Source organism: Corvus hawaiiensis, chromosome 1 (genome assembly GCF_020740725.1).
Source record: "Corvus hawaiiensis isolate bCorHaw1 chromosome 1, bCorHaw1.pri.cur, whole genome shotgun sequence".
Taxonomy (NCBI): domain Eukaryota; kingdom Metazoa; phylum Chordata; class Aves; order Passeriformes; family Corvidae; genus Corvus; species Corvus hawaiiensis.
In genome coordinates, this window is record NC_063213.1 from 30,323,390 (window position 1) to 30,336,737 (window position 13,348).

General features: G+C 36.7%; 1 protein-coding gene across 2 annotated transcripts in view; it reads left to right on the forward strand.

Moving 5' to 3' along the window:
• FBXL2 (F-box and leucine rich repeat protein 2) overlaps positions 1–13,348 on the forward strand; it is a 51,022-nt gene that overhangs the window by 14,809 nt on the left and 22,865 nt on the right. For both annotated transcript variants that reach the window (XM_048297999.1, XM_048297991.1), the window contains exon 3: positions 12,728–12,782. In XM_048297999.1, the coding sequence (XP_048153956.1) occupies positions 12,728–12,782 (55 nt within the window). The remainder of the gene's footprint in view (positions 1–12,727; positions 12,783–13,348) is intronic.

Genomic DNA, 13,348 nt, shown 5'->3' on the forward strand with positions numbered 1-13,348 from the left:
AAAATTGAGCTGATGATTTTTTCTTGATATACTGAAGAGATGCTTGGGTCAGCTTGCATGTGTGTCATTGCTTCCAGTCTGATCTGAAGTGCAAGAATGTCTCAATGGTATTTTGCATCTTGTGCCCAAAGAGAATGCTCCTGAAAACATTGTGCCTATCACAATGCTTTCTCAATGTATTAAAAAAGCAGACTGTTGGAAGGAATTGAATTTCAAAAGGTTTTTCATTTTTGTTGAGAAACATTCCTTATGGTGGCAGTCTGTAAATTAGACTCTTAGAACTGTTTAGAAAATGTGATTAAAAGAGACACATCACTGAATGATGCCCTGAACAGAAATTCTCATACATTTGCTTTGTTGCACTCAATGCCACACACGAACCACAAGATAAAAGTCAATGTAGGATGTTGCCTCCTTAGCTAAAAATCATGATCTGCAAGCACTTATTTTCTAACATTACAACTCTCCCAATATTTGTGGAAATTAGTGTCCTTTTCACTGTTACGGATGCTAAGTATCTGATTTATGTAACTGAACAGAATTTGTTGATATGGTGTAGGCAGTGAAAAGTATCATGCACTGAGATAGTAAGGACATCTTCTTTTACAGCATCTTTCTTATGAGAGAGGCTGAGGGAGTTGGGCCTGTTCAGCCTCAAAAGGAGATGACTGAGAGGAGCCCTCATCAATGTTTATCTATACCTGAAAGGAGGGTGCCAAGAGGATGGAGCCAGGCACTTCTCAGTGGTGCCCAACAATAGGACAAGAGGCAACGGGCATAAACTGGAACACAGGAAGTTCCACTTCTTTTCTATAAGGGTGACCAAGCACTGGAGCAGATTGCCTGAAGAGGTTGTGGAGTCTCCCTCACTGGAGATATTCAAGAACCATCTGGATGCAATCCTGTGCCATGGGCTTCAGGATGACCCTGTCTGAGCAGGGAGGTTGGACCAGATGACCCGCTGTGGTCCCTTCCAACCTGACCCATTCTGTGATTCTCTGATTTTAAAGAATTCAGCAGGAGAAAACCCACAAACAAGTCAAAGTAATTAGGCTCTACCAGTGGCTTAGCTGTTTGTTCTTATATTCAAGATAGCTTCTTACAAAGCAACTTGAAGGATGTGTAGGCTTATCTTGGATTTGACCAACTGAGGAAGTGGTGCAGCTAATCCCTGCCACTACGCTGTTATGGCAGTGTCTAAAGAAGCCTTTTGCACGGTTTAAAGGCTTTGTGGGGCTGGAACAGCAATAAAAAATATCCCAGGCCAAGTATACGCAGAACTGATTCAGCCAACCATCTATTTTTTGTGCACATACGTCCTTTTTGCAGTTGCAATTTGATTTACCAAAGTAGTGTTGCAGATGTAGCTAGAAGAGTTGATGATCTGAGAAACTGAACTGGGACTGTCAGCTTTCTCAATAAAGAACATGATGATCTCATGCTGAATGCTGGGACTGGGTTTGCTCTGCCAGAGAGAAATAAAGTGCGTATTTCACTATACCCACAAGATTGTGCTGATCACCAGGGTTTTGGAATGGAGTGGAAGGGAATGGGTGGGAGAGGTGCTCTGTAAACCTCCATTTGAAATTGTACTGCTGCAGGGACAAACTCACAAGGCCAATGGCAGAGCATGTTAGAGAGAGGGACATGCAATTGGATTCTCAACCCTGCCGAGTGTAGATACCTAAGGAAGTTTCAGGGCACAGACCTGCCTCTCTAAAGGTTTATCAGTGGGGAATTTGTTTTATGAGCCTGCATGTAAAGGCTTTTGCAAGACTGAGTCTGAATGCCTTTCGACTCCTGAAACAGTATGTGCTAACGCTGCAACATTTTAAAATTGTCTTGCCCTATGGTTATGACAGGAGAGCTTAAATATTGCTGCACTGAGTGTAATTAATATTCTAATTATTTTTCCTTTATTAGCTATGCAGTCTACCTTTTAATTAAAAGGAGAGTAGACCAGTTGCAGTGGAAACATTTTGCTCACAGAGCTGGAGCTGAGTAGTAAACACCACTGAAAGTGTCATCAAATGCACTTAGTTTGCAGTTTGCTTGTATCAGATATGTATGAAAACTGTTAGAAAGCACTACAGCCCTCTTTAAAAAAACCTCTGTTGGGCTTGTGGAAAAAAAGTGATTAATAGCTTGTTACAAATATATGGAAATTAAATGTAAACACAGTTTCTTCTGTTGTCAGAATTGGTCTTGTTCTCGTTTGCATTGAGTATTTAAATTTATGTAATCTGGCTATAACAAGCAATCAGTCCAATTTTTTTCTCTAAAATTGAAAAACTTCTTGATGGTAGACGGAATAAAACCACTTTGAAATTTATTCATAAAATAGTGTTGCTATACTTGCATACTCTGAAGTTGAACAAAGTAAGTCCTTGGTCTTTTACTGCAGTTCATCATCATCATCATCATCATTAATATTATGATTGCAATTATTATTACTATTACTAATGTAACAACCAGAATTATATTGGAAGGTTTTCAAGCCAGTGTCATGTTTGTTGCACATTTTCTGTGGAGTATCTACCATGCTTGTAAATAAATGATTGAGACCCCCAGCTTCTCAGGCACAAAACTCATTTGAAAGGATAAGAAACCAGAGATTATTTGTTCTTGCTCAGATAACTGGGCAGAGGAGGAAGAGAATTTCTGATTAATATGGATAGTGTTGGTTTTGAAGAAGACCCTTGTTTGCAGGGGCCAGTTATACTTTGAGGTTGGTAGTATAGTTTGAGTGGAGAGAGGGAGTTATTTAATTTATAACTTTTTCTGGTTTATGGACATTTATTTTTATCGGTAGTATTGGAGTATATTTTTACCTGTGAAAGAAACAGTCTGCTTCTAAAAACTTTCTTTTTTAGTATTCAGGCTAAAGGAAAAATTATCACCCCTGTTAGCTGTTGCAGTGCTATTAGTTTGCCAGTTGGCAAGGAATGCTCTTTCCCCTCTGCTATTACATATTGCAAGAATAAATGCTCAGTTGTATGGTGTTTAAGTAAGAATTGTGTGGTGGTGTTATAAATCATGTCATTTAAACAGTTTTTGGATGATTGTAGCTTAATTTTTTTTCTTAGCCTGTGTGTTATGGGAAAGCATCAATTGAATATACAGAACATTCATTGTAGAATTGCATTGGTGTCTAAAATTCATAAACCCATATCTGTCACCAGAAGAATCAGAAATCAAGTCAGGCCAATACAGTTTTAATGGTAACTTTTCTAGTAAGACGTCACAGCCTTTAAGTGGCTCATCTTTGGTTTTGATTCATGTAAATTGCTGGGGAAAAACCCTAGAAAAATGGATTATTACAGTTACAGTGTGAATTTGAAAATAATTTGAAACAAAAAAAAAAATGAAGTGTATGTAATTAATGTTAGAATGCTCTGACAACAGCTTTTTCTTCCTTTCTTTTTTTTTTTTTTGGTGCTTGATAAAAAGCGATAATGCACTTTTGAAAAGGGAGATACAGCCAGTACTTTTGGCATGTAGAAAGATAGATAGCATTTGTTCATTTGTATTTTAACTGCTAATGTTCTGTACTTTTTTTCACAAAAATGGTAAGCTTAGAGAACAGAGATGTTTGTTCCTTTCTGCCACTTAAACTACTTTCAGTTCCTTTCTGCCTACAAAGTACCAACTTCATAAATTGTACCACAAATATAGAAACGATTGTGAGTTGTGCTATAAACCATACTTTTTGAGTGCATGTACTCAGGAATAGATCTTAGCCATCAGTCTCAAAATTTGAGTGGCCAATTAGATTTAGAAGATGATAAGCAAAGTTTTGGGACTGAAATTAGGAGAGGAGTCCAGGAGTGGTGTTCCAGCAGCAGCTCTTCTTTTAGGCAGGAACATGCAGCTTGTGAGTTTAATAATGAAGTATAAGTTTTCATGTTTCTATTCTTTGTTTTTATTACTGCACACTGCTTTTTGCTCGGCTTTTAGTGTGTTCATTGTTGTAGAGAAAAAGTTACTGTAACCTTAAACCTGGTGAAGTCAAACACAGTATTTGATGTATTTGAAGTGATGCTTTACCATCTGTGTGCTTGAATGTGGGGGAAATAAATAAGAAATACAGCAAAGACTACAATAAGAAATTGTCATAATGCCATGGGTATTTCTTAGCTAGGTCCTGGAGGTACTTGGAGGGCCCACAATTATGTAAAATTTGGCTGCTGTATCTTAGCATACAGAGTACTGACTAGTGAGTCAAAGAAATGAAAAATATAAAACTTTTGTCTGGAGCAGTTCTTGATTGGTAAGAATTTTGTAAGCAGAAAAACAATATATGTGTTTTGAAGGGGAAAGGAAAAAACAATCTGTCATCTCAGACATGATTCATTTTCCCCACTACAAGGATTTGTATAATTAAATGGGGAAATATTTCACCCTGAATAGCTGAGACTGCTGTTTAGTGTTTGACAGTCTCAGGGAAATGTTCCAGTTCTATAATGCACATGCAATATTTTATTTTGATTTTAGAGTGTTTTGCAAGTCTTCAAAGTCCCCTATAGTAGTCTGCCAAACAACTGCAGTTTAACTATTTAGAGTTCAAATTGATACAAGTATATAAACTATTCATACAGATTATGAACTGAAGTGATTGTATAGGAGTTTCTTGTGAAAGTAAGACTTCTGTATATTTTCGCAAATCTATGACTTTTGTAAAGCAAATTCTAATAGTGCCTCATACAAGTAATTTTCATTAAGTCTTTTAATTTAGAATGCCTGAAATGCATCTGTCCAAAGAATTAGTGCAGAGCAGCACTAATTCACACTATTCAATATAGCGTAAGTATCCTTTAAATGTTGGCTAACTAGAAATGTGGAGACTAACATTGACAAGAAGCAAGCAGAAACAATGCCATCTGATGACAGCATAGTATCAAATCCTGACTCACTTCTGTGGAATCATATATTCATTTCCTGTGGTCCTTACCTCCAAAACTGCTCAGAAAGTCAAGTGAGTAAGTGATCTGAATGAGCCACAGGCACAGGTCATGGACAAGATACAGCCTTTGGAAATTAGTTAAATATTTTGGTCTTCAGCCAGAGAAACAACAGAATTATAGTTATTTTAGGTCTATATAAGATATATTGGGTTCTTTCAGAAACCTTACGTTCTTCAGCAGCAATTTAAGAAATAATATATTATCAATGCTATTTTTGTTTTAGCATGATTTATGTAGTGTTACAACGTATAGTCATTTAGTTTTTCTGTATCTTCAGAGTTCAAGGTAGTGTATCTAACTTCAAATATACACAAACATTGCAACAAGTTGCCATCTTCTGGTTAATCGTCTTCTGTTAGAAAAATATCCTTTTATTCTGAAGAGGGATAGGGTTTTAAAACTCTCCAGTGACTTATCTCGTATTCAGGACAGAACTTGGGGTCTGCCTGAGGAAACTAAAGACTCAATCAATGCTTGGTGGTCAGCATATCGCTTCAGAATGTGGAGAAGGTCTCATGTTGACCTTTTTTTTTAATACTGCTACATGCATTGTTTGTCTGCTTATGAAATTCTTACGAAGATCAGTTCCAGATGCAAGTTTATATTTTTCAGTTCTTTGCCTCACCAGTCGGCACTTTGTACGCATTTTCCGGCCTCTTTGTATGAGATGCTAAACATTTGCAAATGATTATATGAACAATTCAGTTTGGCCTTTTGAAATTGGAGTAGGTAGCTGCCATCCTCTATTTAGTAGGTTTAAGTGGTTTGGTTTTATTCACAAGCAAGTGCTAGTGTAAGCTCAAAGCGGAATGTTTTGGGCAGCAGTATTTCAGATGGAATTCCTTTAAAAATATGAGTGAGAGGCTTGAAGAACAGAGGCAGAAAGTTGCACACTAGTGCTCTTGTATGCTGTGTTAATGAGGGAGAGGAGATTTGGGAGTGGAAGAGGGGTTTTATTGTGTCAAGGTACCAAGTAAGATTTGTGAATTTTGAAAAGAAATATTTTCTTTAATGTTTCTGCTTGAACAATTGGGGCTTCCTTATAAATGGAGTGCTTCAGCTTTACTTGGTTCAAGTTACAGGTATTATCTCTCAGTAAGAACTTGCTTGTGACAAAGGATTAGTCACACTGGAACAAACAATAGTAAATAAGCATTTGAAGCAGGAGTAACAGCTAAAGGGGATACAGCAATGACTTACACAATCCGTGGAATTGTACTTTACCATTTATTTTGTTTCATTTTGGTTTTAATTTATTTGCTACTAAACCTCTTTTTGGAATCTCATATTTAATGAAGACTTAATTCAATTTAGAGCTTTATTTACCTTGAAACTGGAGTTTATGTAAACTCAGTCTCTTAATTCGCTCATTATCAGAACTAAATGTTCAGAAGTATTAGTGATATAGTGAAGACTGCTATTTATATGGAGCTATGGGAGGCAGAGGGGGAAATACTCTTCCTCATTTCCATGTGAAAAGTGCCATCGAAGAATAAAAGGCAGTCAAAAAATACTCTTTACTTTCTAAAAAGAAAAAAAAATTGAATATTGGTACTGGACGGTTTAAGTAGAAAGCCATACATAAAAATACCTAGACTTTTCTGGTCTGTAATTCATGAAGTATTTACAGGAGAGGTAAGCATTATCTCTGTGTTCATGATGCAGACACAGGCATCAGGAAGAGAAGTCTTTTCTTCAAGATCATCTTCCAGGCCAGTAGCAGAGCTGCAGGTTGGATCAAGTCTACTGAATCCTTCTCCAGCAATTAAGCAAAGCACATAACATCTATGGCAGTAATGATCTTGGTTTATGGAACATCCCTAGGCTGCATGTCACCAGTGCATCATGCTATTCACCCACATCTCTACCCAGCCACTAATGTGCACGGTGGCTATAGTGGATTTCTGGCTGTTTGGTACCCACATTATAATCCCTTCACTCATGGGGAAAAATAGACTGTAGGATAGTTGGAATGGCCAGAAGGTTGGATTAGGACTGTGGGCTGCAAATTAAACCACTGTGAACTAATCATTAGGCTGACTGCTTTTATTTAGTAAGATCTGTTATAGTTGCCAAATTTGTACTTCATAAAATCACTTCATAAAAGTAAAATCTACACTAAAAAATTATAGACTAACTGAGGCCGGAAAATTAAACGGAACTGGCCCTGCTTGAATTTATTATTGGGCATTTTGTTTCAGATACTGTGAGTATCCGAAAAGGTTGCTGTTGACTTATACATGGTCATACTTTACAAATAAGTAAAACTTATTTTTAAAGAATGAGTAATATGATCCATTTGTCTTGCAAGTAACATATAGACCATAAAAAGTTAGATGCTGCCCTCAGTAAAATGAATCCAGCAAAGCTGATTATTTGTAGAAAAAGCTGATTTCTGCTTCAAATGAAAATAGATGTGAAGCATCCTTTAGTCAGCCTGGCATTTTGCAACTGCCAATAGTTATGCCAATGTTCTGTCGCAGTGAGTACCTTGGGGAAAGAAAAGGAGTTTGGCTTGTAAAGAAGTGTTTTTTGATGCCACATTTGTTACTGAAAGACTTGCTATGGAGATCAGCGGAGAAAGACCTGAGTTGTTTACAAGTGGAAGCTGCAGGGTTAAATTACTGGAAACTTTTGGAGTTTCTAGTTTAAGTGCTTCATGTTACAAAATAGCTCATCTGCAGTGAAAAGGGATTTGTTTTAATAATTGACCTGGAAGGTCCAACATTAGGTGAGTCAATGTACTTTGTCTCTCTGTGATACTTTTCCATGCGTGTAGGCTTTACTCTTCCATATTGCATGTGAAGGACATTAATGCGAACGGATTTGCTATGCAAGGAATTGTAGAAATCAGTAAGAAATCTGTAGTGTAAAATGGGGAAGGCATAATAGATTTGTTGTGTGTGTGTTTTGTAACAACTGGATAGTGTGGTAGAGTTGAAAGGATCTTCTAAGCAGGTTATCTAGTTGATGTGCTGTCTTCAGTGAGGCCTTTCTCATCCTTATTTGGTTTTAATGTTGATAAAGTTTGAAAATGAAAAACAGAAGTTCTGAAGTGGAATTGCACTTGCAAGTCAGTTATACACAAAACCATATCTTAGATTTTTGTTTAAAGTTTTTAGAAATTACCAGGTGTTTCTGTCATACCAAATTTTGGGGGTAGGGCCAAAATTTCTAGGAAGTCAAGTATCTGTGTGTGGTGCTCACTGCATGCATCTTGTTATCCACTTTTTATCAATCCTTATAGCATTGTATCAAAACATTTAAAACTAGTAATTGCCAGGCCATTACTTCAAAAGCTTATTCTTCAGGTAGTCAACTTCGGAAGGGCCTTACAAAAGCAAGAGAGAAGCAGTTTGACTCTTGCACAATTTGATTTCTCTCTCTGTAGGAGGTACACTGTACAGTGCTGGGGTTTTGAGAAATAGCTGTTTCTTTCTGTGGCTCCTTGGGGAAGGAAACAATGTTAGGAGTCAGCTGTCTCTGTGTTTGGAAAGACATTGGACAGTCTGTTTAAGCACAAGGGAATAATGAAGCACATGTGGAAATACATGGGAAGATGATGGAGATAGTAGATCACCAATGCTTGTTGGCAGAACCATATAAATTGCAGTGAAAATGCCTCAAAAAGGTGACCTAGAAGGTCTGTGGCTCTCTTATGCTGAGTTTTTGTGAGTCTTGGGTATCAAGAAAATTCCAGACTAGAAGAATATGAATCCTAACTGCAACACTTTTAAGCAGGCAAGAGAGAGATGACCAGAAATCTAGCCTCCTATTCAGTATGCAGTGGAAAAATTCACCATAGATTTGTTTGATTAAAAATTGAGAGAGAGGAATATGACAATTTTGGTTTTCTGGAAAATAAGTCATTTGACAATATCATTCTTTGAAATTAAAAATTTGGTTGGCTTTGCCAACCAAAATTACATGTTTCTACTTACACATTTGGCTTCTAACGTGTGGTGTTTTAATTTTAAAAGTGAACAGTGTGTGTGTGCAGTTTATCAGTGCATGTTAAAGGGATTAACTTATAGGTGACACAGAGGAACTGTAATGGTTAATCCTTATGAAGACATGGCACTCCTAAGGAATTTCATGAATAGCATGATAAATAGTGTGTGTTCAAACAAGATTAATTTTACAGATTAATTTTGCTTGGATAAATATGCAGGAGTAAGGAATGCTACAGAAAGAGCTGTGGCCTGGGCTGTGTACTCCCAGAGCAGGGTGTGATGGTGAAACGGGTGAGATACTGTAAGATTCTTGTCTAATGCTGTGTCTGAAAGGCTGCTACAATGGCCTGAAATGGCATTGAAAATGGGGTTAGGGAAACCATACTTCATGTCTGTGTACAGCTTTTTTGATAATAATAAATTTTTTTAATGCTGCACATGCTTCTGATGTCTACATTTGAAGAAACATGCTGAAAAATAATGGGCAGAGAAAAGGAGATTTACAGAACTAAAGTAAAACGACTGTTAAAATAGGAATTAAAGATGACATGATAAGTGGCTTTTAAACTCGGTGAGGAGAAAGTATGAACTGCTAAAGCACTCTTTAATTTGGTGAAGAAAAGTAGAAAACAGTGTAGAGCTGGAAGTCAGACATTCACCTTGGAAATAAGGGAAACATTTTGACAGAGTGATTAACCAGTGGAACAAACTACCAGAGAAGGTGATGATTTTCCATGTCTTAAAGGCTTTCAAATAAAGAATAGATTCTTTTCTGTAAGTTAGGCTTTAGCCAAATGCAAGTTTGCCATGAGGGAGTTGAGGAACTCTGAGCTTGTACAACTGTTTGTGCCTTTGGCATGACACTCACGTGTGCTGTTAATGTTGAAAGGTCTCCAAGGCCAAACTCATGAGCCACGTGTCCAGAGTGGTGTGTGCCTAGGGATGAAAAGGCTTGAAGGGCTCCAAGTGTTGGTAAGTGTATTTTCCTTCTTGAGCTCAATACAGGCTTACTATGGAGAATTGAATAGTCTGGGATACTAGAAACCAGAATAGATGATCCTAAACATTACTGTGAATTTATTAACTCAATTTCCATTTCCTTGTATTAATACATGCCAAAGACTGAAGTGGAAATGAATCCTGCTGCTGGCTGCATTAGCTTCCACCTCTGTAGCTGTGGTCATAGAGGACAGAAGTGCTATACAACCAGCAGCTGCCCTGCTTGGTAGTTTTTTCCACTTTTTAAAATTGCAAGTGCCTGCTGCTGATGGTCCTTCATCCAAGTGCCAGACAATGTCAGTGTCTGACACTGACAGATGATTGACAATGTCAGTGTTTCCATCTCAGTTTGTTGGTTGCATTTAAAGTCTTTAAACACTCTGAAGTCTTTTAAAGACTTTAAATGACTTTAAACCTGAGAGTCTTGTGCCTCTTGGCTAGTTTTCCTGACTGGTAAGGATTTGCTAGTAATTCTGTGGGACTGCAAGGAGACAAGCAAGTGTGTGTTAGTGGTACCTGTGCAAGACTGTACTATAGGGGGTAAATAAATAGAAAAGCATGGGAAAAAAGTGTTTTTGAGCATGTGTGCAAGATGCCTCATTGGAATTATAAAATTATTTACTGGCATCTCTTGCCTACTGTACTGTTTAAGTGAAAGGTAATAATTGAGCTTTTGCTTGCTGATAATGCATCTTAATGTTGTTACCTGTTTTGATGGGGACAGCTTGGGCTGCCTTGCAGGAAAGTTTCTTCTCTAGAACAAAAAAAAAAACCAACCCTAAAAGCATCACAAGTGTTTACACTTACTAAAATATTTCTTCTCATAACATAGAATAACCACTTTCAGTCTTTGACTTTTTGAAAAGTCACTTCTTACAGAATGAAGCAAAAATAAATACATCTGCTCTCCATTTGGTTTTAATTTAGTTTTTTTTTCACAGAAATCATGCATCAGCGTTAATCTCTTAACATCAATAAACAATGAAACGAAGACAGACTGCCAGACAACTCAGAGTGGTGGGGGTGTATAAAATACCCTTTCTTCAACATCTTACAGTTTCTTCTGTTGTTTCTTAGTTCAGTAGAACTGGATACCTCACTTCTAAAACATGTCACGTTCTTAGGCAAGAGTATTGTGTCACAAGTTCTTTCTTTGTTACAAATAACGTGGAAATCTGTCTTTTGTGCTTCTGTAAATCTGAGATAACCCTCAGGTTCCACTCGCACAGTGGTTCTATGAGGAAGCTTCTGCAAGCCAAGAAGCGTTTGCAGCTCTCTCTTGTGTAGTTTCCACACTGTCACCTGCTGACATTTCCCTTATGGCAGGGAGAAAGGTGATTTCAGAAGAGGGTTCCTGGTGGGTCACTGATGTTTATGCTGCTCTTAAAAGAGAGAGAACACTTTTCAGTGTTTATCTGAACGCTCCAGAGATTTTCTGAGCACATTAACTGTGTACTTTGTGCCTGAAATGCCGCTAAGTTTCCTAAAGTGGACAGGCCTCAGAAAGGGTGTTCAAATCTCAGAATAGATGCTATCAAAATAAATGTTTTATAAACTGTTTCATAGCTTCTGAAAACATCTGTCCTTCTGTTTGCTTGGCTATTAGTTTTTTTGGGAAAATTTATTACTGTATGGTAGAAAAGAGAAAGAATTTCCAGGTGTCGAATGAAATATTGGAAGACTACTATCTGAAGTGATCATAGTAAATGCCCAAAAGGTTGTTATGTTTAAGAAGTACTTTCATTACGTTTTTTTGCTCTTACCACAGCTAAAAATCACAGTACTTAAGATTTTGAGGCATCCATTTTGAGCTCTAGCTTCAGATTTTCATTTGAAGAACAGTAACCAGAATGCTATGTGATTAAATTCAGCATCTCTTACCAGTTGTTTCTTCCTCAATGTTAACATCTCACTATAATATGAAATTCTTCTTATTGCTGTTCATTGTTTTAATGACTGAAAAAGTTCCTTGGCAAGCAGGTAGCAGTTTATCAGTGAATTACAGGAACATCTCTCATTTATTTCATAGCTTTCATTCTCTGTAATAGAAAATTATTTTTGAATAAGGTCTATATTTTATGCTTAAGCTAATGATTTCTTTTTCACTGAGAACATCCTTTGAACCAATTTCATTGATGTTTAGAAATGGTATTTAGCAAAATTCATTTTGACAGTGAAAAATTTCTTTCTGTAAACTATTACGAGTTGACAACCCTGAGAAATTGGTTCCATGATCAGAATAGTAAATCTGAATTTTCAGCTGTAGTTGTTTCTTGTAGAGTAAATTTTAAAGAGAGGTACTGTGTTAGACTTGGTAGTCACTGTGAAACCCTTTCAGAACTTTGGGTCATTGTCCCTTGTATTAATACATAAATTCTTGACCTTGGATTTATCTATGTGTGGTTATCTATTTCTTACTCTTCACCAACCTCTGAAATCTTCATCTGTATTGTGTAAGTTATTTCTTTAATTGTAGCACAATTAAAGGAATATAAGCTAGTTTCTCTGAATTAAGAAGAAAAAAATTATTTGTTATAGTAGGGAGAGGGGAGAGGGAACAGAAAATAGATTTTCAGAAGCAGCACCTGCTGGGTTCTTATATGTTGGTGTTGGCTGTCTTTAGATGATAGCTTTGATATTATTCTGTAAGTCTCAATTACCAAAAATAATTTGGTAAAACACTCATATAGCATTTAATTTGCTTCTTGTGTAACTGATGTCCTTCCATAGAATTACAGAACTGTGGATTCATGTATTAGTCCAAATTTATAATTAAACATTTTAATTGTAGTTGTTTTCCTTTCTTTGTAGAATATTTTCTTTCTTGGACATAGTTACTTTGTGTCGCTGTGCACAAGTTTCCAAGGTATGTATTTCTATTGGGGTTTTTGTGTTGTTCCTTGGGGTGCTATTCTCTTAATTACATACAAATAATGGGATTCATTGCAATCTGCTTCCTGTAAAAAAAAAAAAAAAAAAAAAAAAGTTGTTTTCTGAGTCTCTTAGTTTATTAAAGCAAATTAACAGTGGTCCCAGTTTTGCATTTAGATGTGGACTTAGTTGCTTTGTACAGGACTTCTGTCTAAAGGCTATGGAAACGATATCCAGTTGTGTATGCTCCGTATCTGGAGAAAGGATTAAGCCCAGTTTGGCATGATGGCATTTGCTTTTTATAAAGCATGTGGCTGTATAACATTATTTTTCAGGCGTATTTGCTGCTTAAAATTCCACGTAGTTTGGTTAATGTGCACCATGTGTCTAAGAAGTACATCCATCATTTCCTTGCCAAGTACAAAAGGTGTTAAGTAGATAGACTACCAGTAGAGGAAAAAGGCACACACAAGATATTAGAGAAGGCATGCTAAGTAAGTTTTTATGTTTAGCTTGTCTTCATTTTTTTTTCTTGAAATACAATGAATAGTATTCTGTTTC